Below are 22,963 nucleotides of genomic sequence, written 5' to 3' on the forward strand. Positions count from 1 at the left end.
GACACCTTTGTGGGGGCTATCAAGTGAATTAAAATACAAACTCATAATTATGGAAGGCTAATATATGTTATTAGTTTCAGTTTTCTGATATGATTTTATTACCATGTTTTTGGCAGACAATTGCCTTGCAGAACAAAGAAGTTATTTTCCTCAGTTTGCTAAGAAACTGTGGCTTTTATCAATCTTTCCTCCTGAGGCAGTCAATTTATTAGAATCGAAGTGTCTCATTCCGCACTATTGGCTAGTTTCAACTGCTCACTAAATTTCAAGTGCACATTTTCATCTTCTGGCACGTATGGCATTATGCCGTAATGAAGAACCAAGCGTGAGATGATACAGTACTGATACTCCAAGAAAATCTACATCCTGAAAACTGCTCTGAAATCTTAATATCAGGTTGGTGCCTACTCAATTGTGAATCTGGACATATGAATGTGCACTTTAAACAGGATTATGCATTTTAGTATGGTGTATGAAATTCTGATATTCTTGGAGTATCCTATGTCTTTCATGACATCATGTAAGGTCCCTTAATACTTCATTTGTATGAACATTTGGGCTTCCTACGTCGTCATAGCTGCCCACGCAGAGTAACACCTATTTCCTGGTGCGCTATGGCAACTGCCGCAGTGAAGCTATTTCTAACAGGTCGCGGGAAAATATCGCGAATGGTGCTTCGAAAAGCATTAGCTTCGAAGTGATGTATCTTAAAGTGTAACATGCTCAAAAAAGACCAATAATATATGTGAAAGCTTAGCTTTTATTGTAGCTTGTTAATGTTAGACAAATGTTATATGTGAAAGCTTAGCTTCTCTTTTAGGTACACTATGTACGTAAAGTTAAATAGTCAACTTTTCCGATCTGTGTGTTCACACTACCTAACAATGATGTCGCTGTTGGCTGGCTGACTCAGATGTCCTATGCTTTCAATATCTGCCTTCGTTGGCTGGCGAGATCGCGTGACGTGAGCTATGACTGGCTCACAAAAGCGCATTTCAGTCTCGATTTCTACGGTTCAGAAACTTAACGTGCTGTTTCGAATCTATACTTTCGTAGTACGAATACAAAAATATGCAGCGTATCGTATTAGGAAAATACGCAGCATAAATGTTGCTGCACATTACAGATCTTCCCCACAGAGTTTTTTCATTCTCTAAAATTACACTCTGGTGTATAAAACCTTCACCATTTAAAGAATTGATATTTTTAAAGCTAAAAGAGAGAGAATATTGGCACTTACCATGGAAAAAGTGTATTTTCAACTTGGAAGAAGTGTGTGTTCACATTGAGAAAAGTGCGTTTTTAACTGGGAAATTCAGGATTTTTTGTTTCTTGTCTGCATATACGCCTTTTGGTTAAAAAAGTGAGACATGTCCTGGATCCTTCACATTGACTACATCCGCATATAGGTTGGACCTTTTTGTCCTTCATATAGAACCCCATGTCTGTGGCTGTAGAGTGATATGCCATTTCATAGAAATATTGGATGTCATATTGATCTTTCCATGCTGCTGTGTGTATCATGATTAGCAGACAAATGAAAGCATATAAGAGAGTTTTTTGTTATTACTTAATAAGCCCATTGTGGCAAAATTAATTGAAAATGATTTTTTAAAAAAAAAAAAAACAATAGCCTCTTTCAGGAAAAAACTATCAATATGTAAGTGTATACCCCAGCCAAAATGCATTTTATAATTTAATTTCATACAGTTCATATAATGTAGTTCTAGTTTCACACATTGCTAACGTTAAATGAGCAGGGTGGAATTTCTGATACTTACTTTCACTTATCACCAATGCTGAAGACTCTTCGCTTTGTTGGCTGTCTCATCCCAGAAATTATTTTCATTAGGAACTAACAGTAAATGACCTTCCCTCTGGTGTAAACAGTAGGTGAGCATGAGTGAACAGTGTATGTTGATGTTCAGTTTGTATTCACAGGCACTCATTTGTGGTAGAGATGACTATCTTATCTCTCAGCAGACCATCAAAGTAGTTCACTCACCTCTGTGCTTTGGCCCTCACTTCACTTGAAAGAAATGTTCTCAATGGTATGTATGTTACCTTGTTCTTTTCCATTCCCTCCAGTGGAAATACTTGTTCGCAGGTATAAGTGAATGGTAGTGAACACAAGCAAATTATTCCGTCAGTTCACTTGTGTTCTCGTCGATTCATTCTCTTATAAATGGTTAGGTTTACTGAATTGTTTTTATGGTTATTCTGTAGGTTATGAGGCTAGTAGTTCTGACTGGTTCTTTCTGCCATGTGCATTAAATAATTACCTAGTTTCGCAGGTGTCACACAAAAAAAACACATGCGCTTAGTCCATAGTTATTAAGACTACAGTGGGGACGTGGGTCGTGTCAACATTACCTTTGTGGTATATGGCGAGTTTGACATGTCAGTGTAATGTGTTCCAGGCGAGTTTCCTGTCGCAGTTCCTGCAGTCGCCACAGTCTCCAGACGGTCAGGCTGCCACCTGCTTCCCACTGTCGGCGCCCTTGGGTCTTTCCCTCTCTTCACCTTGCCAGCAGCGCAGCCCTCCCCAGTCGCAACAGCAGTCGCGGCGCGTGAGAGTTCCGTCGCCGTTGCACCCGCTGACGCCACCGGAGCTCGGGTCGCCACTGCAGTGGCGGCAGTCGCCTTCGCTGACTTCGTCGCAGTCGCGGAACTCTGGGGCGGGCAACCCCGGGGGTGGTCAGGTGTGCCTTGAGCGTGCGGCCCGCTTCCACAAGAATGCTGCCTGTAAGTTTGATCTGACAGAATAAAATTCTACTGTACACTTTAGGGGAGAAATTTGTACTTGTCAGTCTGTGGCAAAAAAGGGGGAATAAACCCCCAGGAGGAGAGGAAAAAACAAAACTAAACATCACAGATTTACAGGGTATGTGATGTTACTTCAGTGATTGCAGTATTGAGTCAAATTTACAAATAAGTTTTCCATATGAACCCAGTTGTCAGTATGATGATGCACTGCTGTGGCCTCGATTTGTACACCGATTCAATTTTGGATGGTGCCGCAAAGCCATTGTAGCCCATCTGGCGAGAGGATGTGATATTGGAGCTGGTCCCACATGTGTTCTATCGGGGACAGATCTGGTTATCTTTCTGGCCAGTGGAGTAACTAGTCTACACTGGCATGTGTGCACATAAACTGCCTGCATGATGACAAGTTTTTTTATGTTCAAAAATGTCACATGGAGGGTAACACATTACAACTTCATTTTTCAAGCTCCCCTTCCCCCAAATCCCAGACAGACCTGAAGTATGGAGGTTTAGGTTCGCACTTTTGTATTTGGTGACCCATCTGGAAGCAGTAGGTACAAAAGGCTGCTTTTAAATTCATTCTCTCTCGCTCTCTCGCTCTCTCTCGCTCTCTCTCTCTCTCTCTCTCTCTCTCTCTCTCTCTCTCTCTCGCTCTCTCTCTCTCTCGCTCTCTCTCTCTCTCCTTTTTTATTTAAATAACCTTTAGGTCAATGTTCAGTTTAAATTTTGTATCTCAAATTTGTGGTTGTGGATATTTAGTCACTTCACAATCTGTGCAACTGAAATCATTAATGTGCTTCCCATAAAAAGCAGTAGCTGTCAATAGTGATGGTGACTTCATCTTTCTTAAAACAAATGTAGTAATGGACGGGGGGCGGGAGATGAGAGAGTTGGTATTAAAGGATTTACAGTCTTCAGTCCATAGACTTGTTTGACCAGGCTCGCCTGGTTTATCCTGTGCAGATCTCTTCGTAACTACTGCAGTCCTTTACTTTTACATGTTCCTGTTGACATGATTATACATTTTTCTTCCTCATAGTAACATTTTTCTTCCTGGTAGTAGGAATTCGCCAGAAATTCTGTATGAAAATTTGTTTCGTCAGGTTAATTTTCCTTAGATTTACTTCTGCCATCGACAGTTGTTTCTTACCAAATAGATAATTAAATCTACTATTTTTTGTGTGCACACTGGTGAACACTGTCCATTCTGTTCAACTTATCTTCCAAGTCCTTAAATGCCTGTGACGAAATGACAATGTCATGGTAAACCTTATAAAGTTTATATTTATTTTCACTGAACTTCAAGTTCCCGTCCAAAATTACTCCTAGGTCTCCTGTACTACTTGCTCATTGTACAGATTAAATACGATCAGAGACGGACTGCAACTGTGTCTCACTACCTTCTTGTAGACTGCTTCTCCTTCATACTCTTCTGCTTGTAGAACAGCAATCAGGTTTCTGTAAACGTTCTCAGTAGTCCTGTGTTCATTGCATTTTATCCCTGGTAGCTCCCAAAGAATGTTCAGTATACAAAAAGAGAATGGTTTTTGGTTCTAATAGAACACCATTCTGCTGCTCTGAAACAGTTTTCCCAAAATTTCCTTAAAGCTGTGGTGCCTGTCAATTCATGTACATAATATTTTGACAGAAATTGACCATGTTGAAACATTTGACTGTAATATTTGTTTATTTATCAAAGAATCATTTTAGTACATTGTTGGTACATATGATATAGAACAGTGTTAAACCTAGTTAATTTACAATACTGTAGTCATTTCGACTACATTGTTGATGTAATCAAAATGCATAATAATATTGGTTAGTGTAGTACATTGCTTCTGTATGTGGTAACAGCAGTTAAGTGGGATGACATAAGCATGACGTAAACTATATTATGAAATGACAATTACTAAAATTTGGTGAATGAGGTATACTTATTGCGATGTTCGATATGTTCAGAAAGAACAGAAGCGGTGGAACTGTGAGGTTTATAACTGACATGGCAGCCACCCACAAGTATGATTATTTGGATGATTATTTGGATCAAACTGTGACTGGTTTGATATTTTTACAAACCCATCTTCAGATGATTGTTAATCACGTTGTTGTTGTTGTTGTTGTTGTTGTTTGTTTTTTTTTTTACCTCATTTTGTATCTGTTTTTGGTTTATTGCACTAGGCTACATGACACATATTTTGTTCACTATTTCGTTAAGTTTATTCTTCCAGTACCTAGCAGCTGCCTGTGTGGAAAAATGTCCTCATCGTTCAACGAATTTATGGTTGTGAAGCAGATGCTCTTTGTGTACGTTTCTTTAATTGAGAAAAAGAGATCTAAATATGGTCCGGTATTTTGTGGAACTACGTCAGAAACATTAAGATTTAATCCCTTTGTGCCCCCTCCCTGTTTTCAATAAATTTTAAGTGTGTCCAAAGAGTGAAAGAAAATATAATCTGGGCTCTGCTTCAGACCATAGAAAATGACCTGATGGTTTTGTGGTAGTACAGTTAATGAGAATTTCACCAATGTCTTTGTTTCTGTTTCGTAGCTCTGGTTGATGCCACCTGCACATGGAGTGGAACATTACCACCACGATCTGTCAAGTCTGGTGCCTATTCGTGTAAGGTAAAAGAAAGCTTTATAATTATACAACTGTAAATATGGTTACTGATGTATATGCAACATTCCTGTCATATATTTAATAGTTGTAATTGTGTAAAGATAATTAACAAGTTATTCTGCTCTCATTCTTCCTCTGTCCCTGAAATTAATTTAAAGGTATGTTCCCAGTCCTTGTCTGCTAAGGAGTAAAAGGACAAGGAGGACAAAAAGAAGGAAACTTGCGCCTCCACCTCAACACTCCGCATGTACTACTCCTGTGCCAAAGTTGGAGATCCCTGTGGCCCCCTGAGACACCTTATCTCCCCAGACAATGTGACACAGAATCGTGTGTCAGTGGATCTCCATTGTCCATTTCTCAGACTAAGACTAATGTGAAGCTGTATATAATACTTGCCACAATCGAAACAACTGCTATATTTGCTAGTGGTATTTTCGTGTTTTGTGTAAAACTTTAGAAATATGACCCTTCCAGGATTCGAATAAGTGATCTCTCTCTGCATTCGGATGCATTATCTGTGCCGAGTGTCTTCTACAGAGGAAACCGGTACTAAGTTTTGCCAAGAATAGTTTTATTGTGTTTTGGGTCTTAGCTCAACTGACAGTCAACAATCTGGTTATAATATAGGGACTCATTTGCAAAAATTCTAAAATTCCTAAGCTCTGATTGAGTTTAATGATGTTGCAAGGAGCAGGGAAAAGAATGTTAGTCATTGCAAGTATCACTGTTCTAAATAGGTGTAGCACAAACTCGACAAATTTTGCAAGGCTTCCAGTATTGGCGTTCACAAAATTCCTTTCTATTACTACTTAAAAGTTGTAATTGTGTTCTCAATCACCAGATAGCTAAGCTGCTTGCTGAAATACTTTGGCTAATGCACCTGTATCACAAACATAGCCTCATCTTAAATGTTATAATCATTCAGAGTAACAATAATTTAAACCATGTTTTTAACACAGGGAAAACTCCACATTGTAGAAATGTGGAGCGGCAGCATATTTTTGAAAGTGGAAATCACTATTATCAGTTTAAACTTGACATTCGTCTTGATTGGAGCATGTTGAGAGCAATGAGACCATTGAGCTCTCTCAATGGAGGAAAATGGTCCATACGCTGTCCTGTTGGACAGAACATGTTAACTTTCTGGGAATCCTGGATGTGTTAAGAGTTGCATGGGGATTCTCAGCAGCATTCGCAACTGATAAGCAGCAGGTGAATTCTAACACAGGAAGTTTTTTTTTTTTTCTGCCTGGTTTACCACCATGTCAGCAACTAAGGACAGTGGTGCCCCTGTGGCATTTTCCAAACTTGCCAGCACCATATTAAATAACATCCCTGGTAGTTGGTCTTTCACATGCTGTATCATGTGTTATGTTTAGCCATTTACTTCCACTGAATTTTTAAAATGTTTCATGGACTTTACAATTACCCTGTATCACTTCGTTTCTTACCATTTTCAGTGTATTTGGTTGTTGACCCAGTTACTATATACAATTATTTTTGCACATTATCTCCTAAGATTGCCTGTTCCTGCTTTTGCGGGGATGAAGGAACTTCATTGAACACTGTTTAAAATCTTTCAAGTTTTTATATTTTCATAAGTTTCAGAAATATTTACATAATTGTAAAGTGCTCCATATTGTACAGAGGCATTAAGACTTCAGAGTTGGTTGTATGAAGAGACCTGAAAGTATCCTGTTTTGTGCATTTCACACCAGCAGACCTCTGCTTCCCATAAGGGAATCATCCACGGTACATTAATTAGCATTTGATTTATACTGTTGTCTTGGTTGAACTGGAAGTTCTTGACCACTATAGGCAAATTCATAAATTGTGAAATGGTGTGGTCCGTGCAAGTAGAGGTAGTGACAGAGGCTGCTTTGTTGCAAGTTCAAAGTGACAATCGTGGTAAGTACTTTATGCTTGCAGAAAACTTGTATTCTGCACATTCTGTTTCTATGTAAGATTTGTCCCTTATCGCTATCATCGGTCATGACAACTTGCAATGAAAGGAATAAAAATTCAGTAAATAGGTTGCTACTATGACAATGATTAGTGGTAGCTCTGGCTTCAGTGTTCAGAGCAGAGCACTCAGAACGCTAATTAATACTCATTAGCTGTTGGAGTATGTATGCATCAGGTGTGCAGAAAGAATCTGAACTCTTATCACTATTGTTCATGACTCCAACTGTAAAATTGTGGAGAAACTTGGTTACGCAGAGGTTGTAGTTGTGATACTCTTCCTCAGGTATAGGTAGATCATACATTGCCAGACTACACTAAACTCTTTTGTGCAGTAATACAAATCCCACGAAGAGAACAGTAGTACTCAATGTAAACACTTCTGTGAAGCCTGTTGCTATTAACAGGTCTCATTGCCGAGCTGTAGTCACGGAGTTCTTGATGTCACTCTTGGGAGATGATGTCTTATTTTCAGTAAACAGATTCATTCTCTCTCTCTCTCTCTCTCTCTCTCTCTCTCTCTCTCTCTCTCTCTCTCTCCCCCCCCCCCCCCCCCCCCAAACAATAAGCCTTAAAACTTGGGGGTGGGGAGTTGTCATTGCTGTGGAAAGCAAAGATGCCTCAGTTCCTTCAGAGAACATGTGGAAAAACCTTTGCTTGTGTTGGGATATATAATAATCTTTTAACAGTTTTTAATGTTGTTGTAAGGATATGACATTCCAGATCTACTACCCTATATGGTAGTCTCTTAATGTGCAGAAGTGTTACGTAAGTAGTGACTGTGGCAGGAGCTACTCAGTAGACAAAATGGACGTAGGTTATTAACTGACACAGCTAAAGTATTCCTGCATTATAATGAACGATACTGTTAGTAGTCACTGTTGTAAAAGAGAATTAAAGTTGGTAGTGCCTGAGGATGTTAATAATCTTGTAAATACCACCCTCGATTTGATGTGTTTGAACGATTTGATGTGTTTGAACGATTTGATGTGTTTGAACGATTTGATGTGTTTGAACGATTTGATGTGTTTGAACGATTTGATGTGTTTGAACGATTTGATGTGTTTGAACGATTTGATGTGTTTGAACGATTTGATGTGTTTGAACGATTTGATGTGTTTGAACGATTTGATGTGTTTGAACGATTTGATGTGTTTGAACGATTTGATGTGTTTGAACGATTTGATGTGTTTGAACGATTTGATGTGTGACAGTGTAACCAGTTAAATGTTCCTGCAGGTGTTCCTTGGAGGAGTTCCTTGGGACATGGGCGAGGCAGCCCTGGTGAATGAACTTCACCAGTTTGGCCAGATACGCATAGAGTGGCCAGGCAAAGAACAGTCGGCATCACAGCCGAAAGGCTATGTTTATGCCATTCTCGAGTCTGAAAGGAAGGTGAGCTGAAACTGTTGCTGTATTGTTCATTCTGGAATTGTGAGAACTTCTGAACTTTCAGTTGTTAATGGGTTAGTTGGCAAATTACTAGGATAAGTAATAATAGGGAGAACTGGAGTGGTTCGTACAAGATATTTGAAATATTAAAACCATACTATACTTCTCTTCAACCCTGGGAGTTAGTTCGCTGTGAAGTTAGACTTGCAGACATTTCTTAAGACATGTCAGTAAATCTTCGCCACAAGGTTTGTCCCAAGACCACAATAGGAAGAAGCTGTGTGGGGAGGGGTGGGATTGGATCAGATAGGATGTGGTGGGATGGGGTTGGATGGGATAGGATGAGATGAGATGATAGGTGTAAAAGATAGTCCTGGGGAAGCTGTAAGAGGAACTGTGAGTAAAATTGGTGGATAAGTATTACACCAAAATTTAGATGTAGAAGTATACTGTACTAATTAAGATGCTTGTGTTCCATGTTCAGTCAAGACATGCAGCTTGTAATAAATTGCTTCTAGGATCTTCCAAGGATATTTACGCTGATATCATATTAAAGGGAAAATTCACTTGTAGTAAATGTAAAATCTAACAGCTTCAAGAGCAAAGATTGTTTTTCCAGCTTTGTGTATCTGTAGTTTCTAGGGTCTGGTCTCATGCAGGTATTTGCACTTGATACTTCAGCCGTTATTTAAAATGCTCTGAAGTGGATGTATCTATCCTAATTCTCTATAGATAGTTTCGCAATGTCAACATACGCATGTGCTCTCTTCACAGCTATTGGAAGGTAACTTTTTAGTTTAGTTTAACCTGTGATATGTTGCTAATTGTATAAATACAGAAAAATGTCTTTTTATTTATTTATTCCGTGTGATCTGATGGTACACAGTGTGTTACAGATGTCAGAAAATATCAGTTAACATTTTTAACTTATAGCATCCTAATGTATTATATTGCAAAGATTGGTTAAGTTTACTTCACTCCATTGCTCCATTGCTCAATGTTTTCAGTTTAACATAAATAGCAAGATTACTGTTCTGAGTATTCATTTATAGAGTAAAAACAGTGACACAACAAATGACTTTTGCTAAATTTTATGTTGTCTTCGATGGACATATTACTAGTGGGAAGATTGTTGAACAGTTGGAGGCCCATGTGGAAAGCTCCCTTTTTACGGGGGGGGGGGGGGGGGGGGGGGGGGGGGGGGGGGGGTGCGGACGGTAAATTGTAGCTACAATTAGATTTAGATCTGTAAGCTTTATGGCTGCACATTCAAAGATCTTGTCTGTTCCTATTTCCATTAGGGATTAGGGTAGGAAGTGGGCTGTATTCAATGTGTTGTTTTATGGAGATGGCAACCCCACCATGACCATTTGATCTGGTGTAGTGTTTACACAATTTGAAATTTTGTAGTGAGATTAACTTAACTACACCAGTGTGTGTGTGTGTGTGTGTGTGTGTGTGTGTGTGTGTGTGTGTGTGTGTGTGTGTGTGTGTGTGTGTGTGTGTGGGGGGGGGGACACACACACACACACACACACACACACACACACACACACACACACACACACTTGAAAGTTTTTATATAAAAAGATATGTTTTAAGAAATCAAAAATTCTTCATGTTTATGCCTGCCAATAATGGGGGTTTGAGGTGGGAAGGAAGGGCTCAGACATAAAGGAATTGTGGCCAAAACAGATACTGGGGAGAAGATAACGAACACTTTATAATATTTGTAGAGTAATGAGTTAAGAGAAGTTAACAGTTCAAAATAAAAAACGTGAAAATTAGAAGATGCAACTCGTTGTGGGGAGCACAATTTTACTGGATGATGGCAGAAACAAAGGGGGGAGGAACTGTGAATGAAGAACGTAACAAGAGATGATTAACTAAACAAGGAGCACGAAATGGAAGAGTTTTTTTACTAACTAATACATCGTAAAAAGTGAGCTACAAATGGTGAAATTCAGTCAGTATAATTCCGTGGTCTTGTTAGCATATGGTATGCAAATTTTTCCCATCTTTCTTTTCTTTTAAGTTCTTAATTAGTAAAGTGATCAGAGTGTGAGTATAGGAAAGAAACGTTAGAATTGATCGGTAAAACTTCCTTTGTCTTCTTCTCTTCCCAGGTTAGAGAGCTCCTGAATGCATGCACTCAAGAGTTGACGAGTGGTGGCAGCTGGTATTTCAAGATATCCTCAAAGAAGATGAAAGCCAAGGAAGTAAGTCGACCAATACTTTTTTAAAAAAGCTGGCTTTAATGAGGTTAGTTCCGAAAAATTGTGCGCGCAAGCGCACATGTGCCTCTCTTATTATGCTACTTATCATGAGCCACTGGCCTCACCACATTGCAAGCACTGGTTCTCACCTGATCACTAAAATTAAGCAATATTGGGCCCAGTCAGTACTTGGATTGGCATTATGGTTTGGGGAGAGCAAATTACCGAAATAGAGTGAAATTGAAAGACATGCTCTAGGCCATTTCACTATATGGCATCGTTGTTGTTGTTGTTGTTGTTACTTCCACCAACATCACTTTAGTTTCAAACTAAAGGGATAAAATTGAAGACCTTGGCTGTAAACAATGGTAAGAGCAGTCCGTGAGAAACAAGAGTGGTACTGCATGTAGAACATTGCAAGTGTGATATTCTTTCTTCATGCTAGCTGAATGTTCCATGGTGAACCGAGAAATGGCAGCTGTGCCGCTAATTTCAAATTTTCACTAACCGCAGCTCTGTCAGGATGTGAGCATGTAAACAGGGGCTAGTGCCAAAACTACGGTTGCCAGTAGCAGTAATGTGTGTAGTGTTCATGCCACAGGAATGCTTATCAGGTATGATTTATACAAATATGAAGATAACTTGGATAATTAAAACTCTGATAAAGATCCTGGAAATGTTCTTTAGAATGCAAATGTGCTTTCAAAAGTGATAAAGGTGAGTAACTCTTTAAGGAAGTAAATAATGTTGTGTCCCTTACCATTGTTTACTAGATTTACCTGATAGTGCGACGTCAGAAATGTTTAATGACAACCTATTTGAGGTCGTTAATGCGATTATTTTCTAACTTGTTAATGCAAATTTTAATATCGTAGATTGAAAAAATTCTGACCATTTAAATTTGTATTTTTTAAAGTATTAATGACAATGTTTTGTTACCTCACCCTGCAAAGAAACTGTGGTAGGTAAATGGTAACTCATTTTAAGCGCAGTTTCTCAAAACCACCACCTTGTCGCTTACCATTGTTCACAGCCGAGGTCTTCAATTTTATAATACTATCCATGAAATAAGCACCTTTGTGAATCCTAACATTGTCATTTGGCCATAGAAACTTTGCTGCACTTTCCATTACTTCTAAGCCTTCTTTCTTTCATTGCTGCTAAGTGGAGGCAATAATAGTGTTGGGGGAATATTCTATAATCAATTTTGGAACCCTGCAAGGCATGGAAAGCATATTACTTAATGTGCTTCGCATTGGGAAACTTAATGTATTTGCAATGGAATTAGACACTTTTAATCCTAACCTTTCAAGTACGCACAGTTCTCTTCAGTTTAATTTTTTAAGTGAAATGGCAGGATGGCTTCTCAAAACAGAGCCACTGCCTGCTCAGGATTTTCAGGTCTAAGAAATACTTAACACTTAGGCTCTTTACATGTAACAAGGAAACCTATACCGAAAAACATGGATGTTTTTACATTTTCAGCTATTACAACTCCTACAAAGTTAACAGTAATGAATTCAGAGTTTCATATTTATTGAGGCATGTAATACCATGTTCTTAACTCTACATCGCTCGTGCGGATGACACTGACCATCCACATGACTTTCCCGCTAAATTTTGTCTGACAGGGCAGGATTGAGATCACGCCATTTTCAGTGCCTTTCTGTTAACTATCCAGCAGTTAGCTCCAATCATTGTTAACTTTCAATTACGAAAGATACATTGTTTATCAAACATTATTATAGTTTGTATGAGACAAGTTACCCGCGCAAGCTCTGCTGCCGCAATCTGAAACAAAATACGTCTGTATTACTTTCTAGGTTCAATCGATCATTCATGTGCGTAAATTTGGATTTGTTGAAACTGACTGCAGTTACCTTCCATGTTACCTCGTATTCTCTTTATCTTTAGATTGTGGAAGAAATGTCAAAAGCAAAAAACCTCAGACAGAGTTTAGTAGAGATACAAATGTATGGTTGGAATGGTTCATTGAGCTGAGTGATGAAGATGCTCACAGTGATAGTGCTGACTCAGACTGAGGACTGTCCTCATGAAAGCGGTCATGATTCAGGAACAGAAAAAGTGCCAGAGAATGGTGAATATGAGTCACAGGAAGAAGTAACTCAAGAGGATGCATTTGTTTTGGGGAAAGATGGAGTAACTAAACAGAGGAAAAATAAAAATCCTACCATTGTTAGCAGATCTTGTAATATGACGCATTTGCCTGGACCAAAAAATCAAGCTCATATAAAAAAAGACAGAAATAGAAATTCTGAATTTTTTTGTTGGATGAAAACATAATAAACATTATCGCATCATGCATTAATATATCCATCACTGAAGTTCATGGTAACTTCTCTAGGGAAAGGGATGCTAAAGAAACAGATGTGATAGAGATCAGAGCTTTCATTGGTTTGTTACATCTGTGTGGATCTTAGAGATGTTCTAGGAAGAGTATATCGAAATTGTGGGATAACTGAAAGGGGTAACGGACTTGAATTATGTTATTTATGCATAAGTGAAAACCAATTCAGGCTTCTGTTGATATGTCTTAGGTGTGATAATATCCATGATAGAGGTGTTTGCAGATAGACTGACAAGTTGGCTCCTATCAGAGAGGTGCTTGAACTATTCACGAACAATTGCCAAAAATGTTTTTCACCTATTGAATATCTTACTGTTGACGAACAGCTTTTGGCATGTAGAGGAAACTGCCCATTCCATTCAGGCAATATATCCCTAGCAAACCAGCAAAGTATGGGTTGAAAGTGTTTGCTTTGGTTGATGTAAAAACAGCTTACACTTTGAATTTAGAACCGTAAATCGATAAGCAACTAGAGGGACCATCTAATGCCAGTAATTCAGCTGAAGATATTGTTCTTTAAATGGCCGAACTGTTTCAAATGTTAGAATATATTATACTGTGTGCAAATATTAAATGTATTAGAGTTAGATTTAATAAAAAAATCATAAAACCAGCCATAAAGACCATTCAAAGTATACAAATAGACTGCTTGCTTTGTGGATGACACCTGTCATCCGCACAAGTGACCATGTCATGAATTTTTGTGCGAGTAACAGAGGGTTAAATTAAAACACACTTCCATAAAGCCATTTGTATGACATTCTTTTTCAAAACAGGAAAAGTTGGGCTGGGTTGTGTACAGAATCTTTCAAAAACCTGCAGGATTCTTTTACACTAAATGTTAGGTACATGTTTGAGAACCTTTATACAACAATTTCCTGTAATTTATGCAGTATGACTTTGCTCTCACTTCACTAGTAGCTCACTGCACCACACTTTTCCAGTCAGATTTCTGCCCCTCTTATGCTACTCTTATTGTGAAGTTAACTCCCTTACGCTATGGTGATGTACAAGTAGGAGAAAGAGAACCCATGCTTTGTAACTTCCTTACTCTGTTGGAAATGTAGATTAGTTTGATTGTTTATGTTCACAGAATTAGTTAAAAAAGAAACCTGTGAAGGTGTATTGTCCTTATAAAAACTAGATGTATTGCCCAGATTATCGTGAAAAGAGCATTAACTGAGAGACAATTGGCGGTCATCTACCTGTTCTTGTAATGTGACATTTCTTCAATCTTCCGCAATGCTAAAGCTGATGTCCAGGGTATTAATGCCACTGTTTTTCCTTGAGGTGACTTGATGTCCACCCTACTCTAGAGTTTCTGCTGTAAAACTGTGACGTTGCAATTAGGTGCAGTGTTCTCAACTGACATTTCAATGAAAGTGCAAAGTATTCTGTTTCAACACATTCAGCCTGAACTGTTGAACATACACATTGTACAGAGGAGTCAGAATTCTTCAGAAAGTTTTACTACCTTCAACAGTCGAACTGCACGTTGCCATGTTGAGGCAGCCAGGCATGTGCTCAGCAGGAACATCTCAGAGTAGAGAAACATGCAAAGAAGTAACCGTACCTTTTCAGCGTGGTCACACTGCATGGCACAATTTTCTTTGCTGTGGACATGACTGATAACACAATGTTTTATAATGGTAGATACATCCACTGCAAAAAGTTTCCTGAAGACTGAAATGTTTTGTGTGCTGTCATATCTGTGTAGAAAGTAAAAGATAGCAATTAGTGAACTATATGAAATAAAATCATGATAACTTCCGAATGATTTGTGCTAAGACGTTCAAATTGACTGGTTGGCTGTGGGGGCATGATGGGAATTAGTATTTGCTGTATGGTTTGGTTTAGTGGCAAAGGCCACTTACATTTGGATGGGTTCATCAGTGAGCAAAATTGGCACATTTGGGGGGATTCAGAATCGGCATTTTGCAAACGAGACCTCCTTTCACTCTCAACGGGCGACGGTGTGGTGTACAGTGCCCATCACAGAATAATCGGTGCGATATTCCTTGATGACATGGCGATTACCTAATGGTACATGAAGGTTTTGAAAGTGATTTCATCCCCATTATCAAAAGTGACCCTGATTTCGACGATGTGTGGTTCGTGCAAGATGGAAATCAACCCCATTGAAGCAGGAGAGTGCTCGATTTCCTGGAGGAGCATTTCGGGGACTGCATTCTGGCCCTGGGATACCCAGAGGCTACTGGTGTGGGCTTCGATTGGCCGTCACATTCCTCAGATCTGAATATGTGAGATTCTTTTTTGTGGGGCCATAATAAAGACAAGGTGCCCAGCAGTAACCCCAAAACCATTGCTGAGCTGAAAACACCCATTCAGGAGGTCATCGACAGCATCAATGTTCAGATATTACAGTGGGTCGTGGAGAACATAGCTATTCGTCTGTGCCACATCACCGCAAGTGATGACAGGCATGTTGAACATGTCATAACCTAAATCCAAATACCTGTAGTGACATTTATATGTTAAATAAAGTGTGCCCACACCATAGTTCGTACTTCCCCCTCCCCGGTTAGCTCCATAATTGTCACCCTGTAGACTCACATTGAAGCTGTGCACTTAACTATGCTGCAACCACTATAGTAAATGCTGTAACTTACTTACATGTGAATATTTAATGTTTACTTCCTCTTTGTCCTTTAGACTCATTATTGCAAATGTGTTGCAGGTCCAGGTAATCCCATGGCTGTTAAGTGATAGTAACTACATAAAGTACACTTCACAGAAGCTGGACCCACAGAAAACTGTATTTGTTGGTGCTCTTCATGGAATGCTAAATGCTGAGGGTTTGGCGAAAATAATGAATGACCTTTTTGGAGGTGTGATATATGTAGGTGAGTTCTTGCACAAACGAGGTTATATTATCTACCAAAGGCTAAAGTTTCCAGATTTTTTTTAAATTCATGCTTGTGACCATTTCCACTCCTTTGCATTGTAACATAGTTCTTGCCAAATTTTGAGGTAATACTGTTATTACTAATGTAGTTTGTATTTTTGGTGGCGTTCCTATTCCACAATTACATTGTCATCACATTATTTCATTTCCATGCGTATTTCTACTTTTTATAATTTGTTAGCTCAGTGATTGGTACCTAATCAGTATTTGTGTGTAAGTCAGATACTTGGCACCACAGTTTGTCTTGGAGGAAAATGAACATGTTATAATGAACTACCTTTCCTTTTATCATGAATTTAAAATCTGTAAGACTTTCAACAATTAAAAAAGAAAAAGGAGTGTAACTGCTGAAAATATTTGAACTTTGAGCTGTCACAAGTGAATATTAAGCTAGTTTGCTTTTTCTCCATTTGCAGATGTATTTGGGTTTTTGATATATTTTCCAAAACTGAGGATGAGAAAGTCCTCATTAGTTACTCTATTCATTACAAAGTGTGTGTCGTATTGCTTTGCAGATTCTGGTTGCCCAATACACACACACACATACACACACACACACACACACACACACACACACACACACACAACAAAAACACACACACACACACACACACACACACACACACACACACACACACACACGCATGCGCGCGCTTCTAATCATTAATCTTTGTTGGGCAAATTATAGGATTAAGGTAATACTAATATTCCTGTTTAGCTGTCCACAGGAGTCACAGTACAAATTACGTATTCTTGTAGTTTCTGCAAGAGAGCTTGCCTGTCGTGGAAAACATTTTGCACTTTCTTGGCTTCCCTTAGGTACATCTTCACTTTAGACATACAAGTGTCCAACCTACAAAATATAATTATGAAGCCAAAGCTTATGTATGCTCCCTAGATTTTATTCTGTAGACACATCTTGAAACTCTCTCCTTTTCTGCATCTGTTTGCTGCAAGTGGGTATTGTGCACCATTTTTGGGTCTCTTCGTGAGTCTTCAGAGAAAGAATTCTTCGCAATGTAGTGTATCACATCACTGATGAGTATCTATTGCCCAAAAGTATCAATGAAGATAGGACAGAGTATTAAAAAATATGCTGAAATACATAAAATACAGGAATAGTTTTTAGCTCTAAAAGATTGCACATAATGAACATTTTCAGTTGCAGGACAGGGCACACCAGACATAATTTTTACAAAAGTAATACCCTTTTTTTGCAAAAACCTCTAGATATCTCACTTTACTTCATCCCATTTCCTTGCTATTAACATTTGACGTGACCAAACGAGTTATAAGTGACACAAAAGGCAGACGGTTGGTACTGTGGGTGATGGAAAAGTTAACAGAATATTTAGGCAGTCACGGAGAGGGGAGACGTGAGAGAGGAAATGCTGACGTAATCTGTCAGCTTTGCCAACACAACTTGCAGTGTTTAGCTTCACCGCACAATGATTATGGGTCGAGTACGTTTCACACTAAGTTTTGCAGGAACTGATGTAATCGTAGCATGGTAGTGATAAGGAATGAGGCTATAGATTTATTGATCGCTTTAGTGTCCTGTTGACGTGTATGGGTGTGTTAGTGACAGGAGAATCTGAGTTGTGGCAACAACTGTTTAGAGGAATACATTTGTGGTTGCGCAGTATGAAAAATTTTTGTGACGAGGAGGAATGTGAATGTTATTGCTCATCGTTTCACTTGCAGCAATTTAAGCTATCGTCTTAGGTTCCTGCCTAAAAGCACACTCAGAAATCGCCACATATTTGAAAATAAACGTGAAGTATTTGTGAAACAATAAATATGAATTTTATTGTTGCTCATTTAACTCACAGTAATGTAAGCTGTCATCTAGGGAATAGCCACACATTCAGAAATACAGGCAAACATTTATTTCATCCTTAGTTTTGAAGTGACATACTGTGCACATACATCACACACTACGAAGGAAATGAATAATCTAAATGCACACAGTTCACGGAAGGGTTGTTTACAAATGCTCGCAAAAGTTTATAGTTGAAAGCCCACTAGTAACATCACAACTGCAAAAAGTAGTGTGGAGCTATGTCCCCGTGGCCATTGGAAATATGTTTTCATTGAAAAACATTATTTCCTACAGTGTATCACATCTGTTTATGACTTCGTTTCTTGTCTCTGTTTCTGTCCACACCGGGAGCAAACGTTTTTCAGTTTACTCGCATTGTCTGCGACGCTATTTGTTGTATCGCTTCCGTATTGTGTACTGTGTCAGATCTGGAGATGAGGAAACTGTAATATGTGCTGCTGCATTATTAATACATGAAAGTTCATGGAAACAAAATAAAAGATATTCTTGCTGATCATTCTTTTTCTATTAATTTATAATGACGTGCCCTTAAGTCGATGACCATTTGTGTTTCGTAATTTTACAGAATAAGGTTGCATTTATCAAAGAATTTTGTAATTTGTTTTAAAACTACAATATTATTTTGATGGAGAGTTTGTATAGTAGTTGTTAATGGTTGGTAAAATTGGATTAGTTGTAAGAAATAACTTGATTTGCATACAGTCATTGTCTTGGGTGAGTGAAAACATACTGTAGAACAGCTGGTGGGGAAAAACTTGCTACGTATGGTAACGGAGTATGGAAGAAAGATCTAGTTTTCGTAATTTCTCTTGGGTATCATCTAATGATTTTGAATTTCTGGTATAAATGGTATCACCCTCCCTCCACCCACAAAAATTTAATAAATCGCAACACGCGTGACAACTCTATACAACAGACGACACAGTGCGACACATAAACACACTTGCGCTGCACGGCGGTGACATGTGTTAGCTGGCCTGAAATACTGTTTCCATTGATCTGTACTGACACTGCTACGGATAGAATACAGTGTTCCAAAAGATGTTTCCAAACGGTGTCCATATCAAGTAGTGCGAAACATGTTTCAAGCTTAGTGTGTACATGGCTTGAAGTCTACTCAATTAAACTGCCATTGGCTACAGAAGGAAAACCACCACTTGTTAGATTTGGACACCTTTCACTGTAACACCAAGTGGGTCTGGGGGTTAGAATAGGCCAATGGTATTCCTGCCTGTCAGAGGTGACTAAAAGGAGTCACCAGTTTTGGCCCTGTAAGTTCAGATTCCATTTTATGGCTTGACCTTCCACTTTAAAATTCTACAAAAGTGCAGGTCGTTTGGGAAGGATGCCTTACGTGGTGCACAAGTTATCTGTAGTGCCGTTTGATTTGATCTCCTGCACCTCTTTTTGTCATGACTTTGCACCTCCACCTGCAGTTAAACATTTAGATGAAGACATCTTCTGGGATATGTCATCTTCCATTGCCCATTGCCCACTGACCTCTTTCGCTCCCATGACAATATTGGATTTCTGTATGCCCAGTATCCAGCACAGTAGTCAGTCTGTTGTAGTAGGGCCGTCATGTACCCATTTGGTGGTGTCCCCTGGACAACACAGGGATCGCACTGCTGATGCCTGAGCTGCAAAACTCCCCACACACAGCCAAGGAGTAGATGCCCACCTTCTTGGGGTATTAGGACTTCCAGAAATGGTCATCGTGCCAGGTGGCTTTTGCTGTGGGTGGATAGTACCCATTGGGAGAGGCCCGGATCAGAGTGGGTGGCATCAGGGCAACTTAGTCACAAAGGAAATGCGCTGTATACAACACCACAGTGCTCATACAAGTGTCTGCCAACATCAAAGTATGTCAAAGGCTTTAGGAAGATTATGCAATGCTTCTTAACAACAAATTGCCTGTGATGAGTGTGACATGGCACCTGTTTACATTAGATTCGTTTTAATGCAATATCTTTTAATGTCTTATACGTACAAACATATGGCCTTCCTGCATCATCCTAGGTGCGCAATTGCAGTGACACCTGTTATCTGGCGCGCTCTGGCAACTGCTGAACCGAACCTATTCCTAACAGGTCACAGGAAAATATTGGGAATGGTGGTTTGAAAAGTGTTACTTTGAAAGTTAATTAATTTCCTTTTATGCAAGATGAACTATGTGCGAGAATGTATGATGAATTTCTTAAATCGGAGTGTTTGACTCTCATTGAAAAATCAACTTTTTGGGGACGACCATCTAGAAGAATTTAGAGCCCAGAAGATCAGACATTTATGTCGTTATTAAAAATTTTACTGGCACATTTATGTGATGTCTCTTAAAGTGTAACACGCACAAAAGAGATAAACATTATATGTGGAAGCTTAGCTTCTCTTGCAGCTTATTAATCTTAGAGACCAATATATGTGAAAGCTTTGCTTTTCTTGTAGCAACAATATGTATATTAATTTAAACCATTAAGTTTTCGTATTTGTGTGTTCGCACTACTTAAGAGTGATCTTGCTATCACGTGGTCTAAGCTGTCATCAGCTGGCGAGAGGGAGGGCATCTGGCCTTCTCTCAAAGGCCTCGACTCTCCCTCCATGTTAACTCCTTATCACTCTTTCTTTGCATTTTGTTTGCCTTGGTGTTCTTCGTCTTCTCTCTCTCTCTCTCTCTCTCTCTCTCTCTCTCTCTCTCTCTCTCTCTCTCTCTCTCTCTCTCTCTCTCTCTGCGTGCGCGAGTGCACACAGAAAATACCGCAATCTCTGGCAGCTGTGACTGCTACCAGAGATGATGGCCATGTGTGCTATTCTTTTCCTTATACTGCTGCTGAATCTCTTTTTGAGATACTATCCATTCTTTTGAACGAAAGTCTCAAGTTTTTTTTGTGTGTGGCAGAATTAAAATATCGTTTGTGAACCTTTATATTTCTTCCTCCAACTTAAATTCCCTTTCCAAATATCTGTTAGTTACCTTTAAAGCTTGCTTTATGTACAAATTGAATAACATCGAGGATATGCTTTAACTCTGCCTTAGAGTCTCAGAACTAGAGTTCCGTTTTTTTTTTTTGCTTAGTACTTGCTTGCCACCTAAGTTCTCAATCCTGATGCATTGTTTTCTTCTATTGAGGATTTATTTAGTTTCCTGTGTAGGTGGAATCTTTATTTCTCCTAAGTATGTGTGCGCTTCTACAGATTTTCATTTATCCATTAACCAATCCTACTTTGCTCTTTTGCACTTTTTCTCTAATTTTTGAGCCGTGTCCACTTCATTTGTTACATATATATATTTTCTCCTTTCGTCATTTAAATTCAAAATCTCCTGTCATCCAAGGGTTTCTACTGGGCCTCATATTTTTACTTGCGTGGTTTTATGCTGCTTGCTTAGTTAAATGAACTGTTAAAAATCAATCCTAAGACTTCACCAGCACCATTTTTCAGAGATTGTACTGTGCTCCTATGGAGTTTTGTTACCTGTTTGATGAGACATCGAACTAAAATAAGAGTAAATAGTTACATACATAGTATGCACCATTTCGTGATGAGGTTTGGAGTTTTGCTATGTGGGTTAATAATCTGTGTTGCAGCGAGGGAGCAAATTCCAGTTTTATCCCAGAACGACATGGTGGTAGCGTCTTACACTGACCTTACTCATTGTCGTTGCTGGCGCTAATAAAACTGATGCAGCCACACTTGATGGCACAGAGAACACTTGATGACACAGAGATTTAAAAAAACTTTAATTTTGTGTTAGGTACTTAGGGCTTTGAGCAACCAAATTTTTATCTTTCTGTTTTTAAAGTGGAATAATTTATTTTACTTGGTAATTTTCAGGCATTGACACAGACAAATACAAGTATCCAATAGGCTCTGGCCGTGTGACCTTCAACAATCCTCGTTCATATATGAGGGCAGTAGTCGCAGCATTCATAGAAATAAAAACTCCTCGTTTCACTAAGAAGGTAAGCTATTTATTTTCTGATGTTTTCCATAGCTATTTTATTTTTATACATATTCAAAAATATAGTGGGCCTGTGCCATTGGGCTCACATTCTGTTGGTGGTGGATTTTCAAATTCTGGTCTAGGAATCTCAACTTAGAATTCTGCAATGTTTTTAAAGTACCCCAGCCAGATTCCAGGGTGAAGAACATCTTGTAATAAAAGGAGGATCTGAGATTGCAAGATACAGGTTGTTTCAAAAGATTCATCGGATTTCACAAGACTGCATCTACTACACAAATAAAGATCGAAACTCGACATCTGTTTTAACTTATGCATGGGCCTAAAAAGTACTTATTTTCAATAGGACTGTCAAACTTTAAAAGCCTATGGCTTTATCAGGCGTGCTGTCAGGGTGCTTTTTACAATTATTTTTAGAAACAGAGTTGCAATTTACTGTCAACAAATGTTTAGTGTGTACTATACCCATCAGACACATTACAAATTGCCAATGTTCAGCTTTCACAATTTGTGAGCGCATCTAAAGTTACTGTGTTCCCTGCTAATACTGTGTAGCATCATTGTTTAGTCGAAAAACTACTACTACTCCTTCTTCTTCTTCTTCTTCTTCTACTACTACTACTACTAGTGCATGTGTGGTGGCTAGTGTCTCTGGGCACTATGGCAGTGACTGCTAGCACCCATGAGCGTTCGCACCGTCCGTAACCCTATGCCTCCTTCATGTGGTGAATAGCAATCTATCCTTCCCCCGTTGTTATTCCATCCTGGGCTTCCACTAGTATATGTGTATTACCAGGGTAGGTAGCTTGTGTACTTAATTACTAAATTATTGCCACAAATAAATACCATAACTGGTACTTAAACAGATGCTGTTGTTTCCATCTGAAACTTAATGTTATCCACCATTCTCAACAT

At 38.8% G+C, this 22,963-nt stretch overlaps 1 protein-coding gene across 1 annotated transcript in view; it reads left to right on the forward strand.

The window, feature by feature from the left end:
• LOC124718739 (cytoplasmic polyadenylation element-binding protein 1) overlaps positions 1-22,963 on the forward strand; it is a 59,616-nt gene that overhangs the window by 18,842 nt on the left and 17,811 nt on the right. Inside the window, exons 6-11 of the mRNA XM_047244355.1 lie at positions 2,421-2,745; positions 5,315-5,391; positions 8,588-8,743; positions 10,867-10,959; positions 16,023-16,188; positions 21,922-22,049. Coding sequence (XP_047100311.1) covers positions 2,421-2,745; positions 5,315-5,391; positions 8,588-8,743; positions 10,867-10,959; positions 16,023-16,188; positions 21,922-22,049 — 945 coding nt within the window. The remainder of the gene's footprint in view (positions 1-2,420; positions 2,746-5,314; positions 5,392-8,587; positions 8,744-10,866; positions 10,960-16,022; positions 16,189-21,921; positions 22,050-22,963) is intronic.

The sequence above is a fragment of the Schistocerca piceifrons genome, chromosome 10 (assembly GCF_021461385.2).
Source record: "Schistocerca piceifrons isolate TAMUIC-IGC-003096 chromosome 10, iqSchPice1.1, whole genome shotgun sequence".
Taxonomy (NCBI): domain Eukaryota; kingdom Metazoa; phylum Arthropoda; class Insecta; order Orthoptera; family Acrididae; genus Schistocerca; species Schistocerca piceifrons.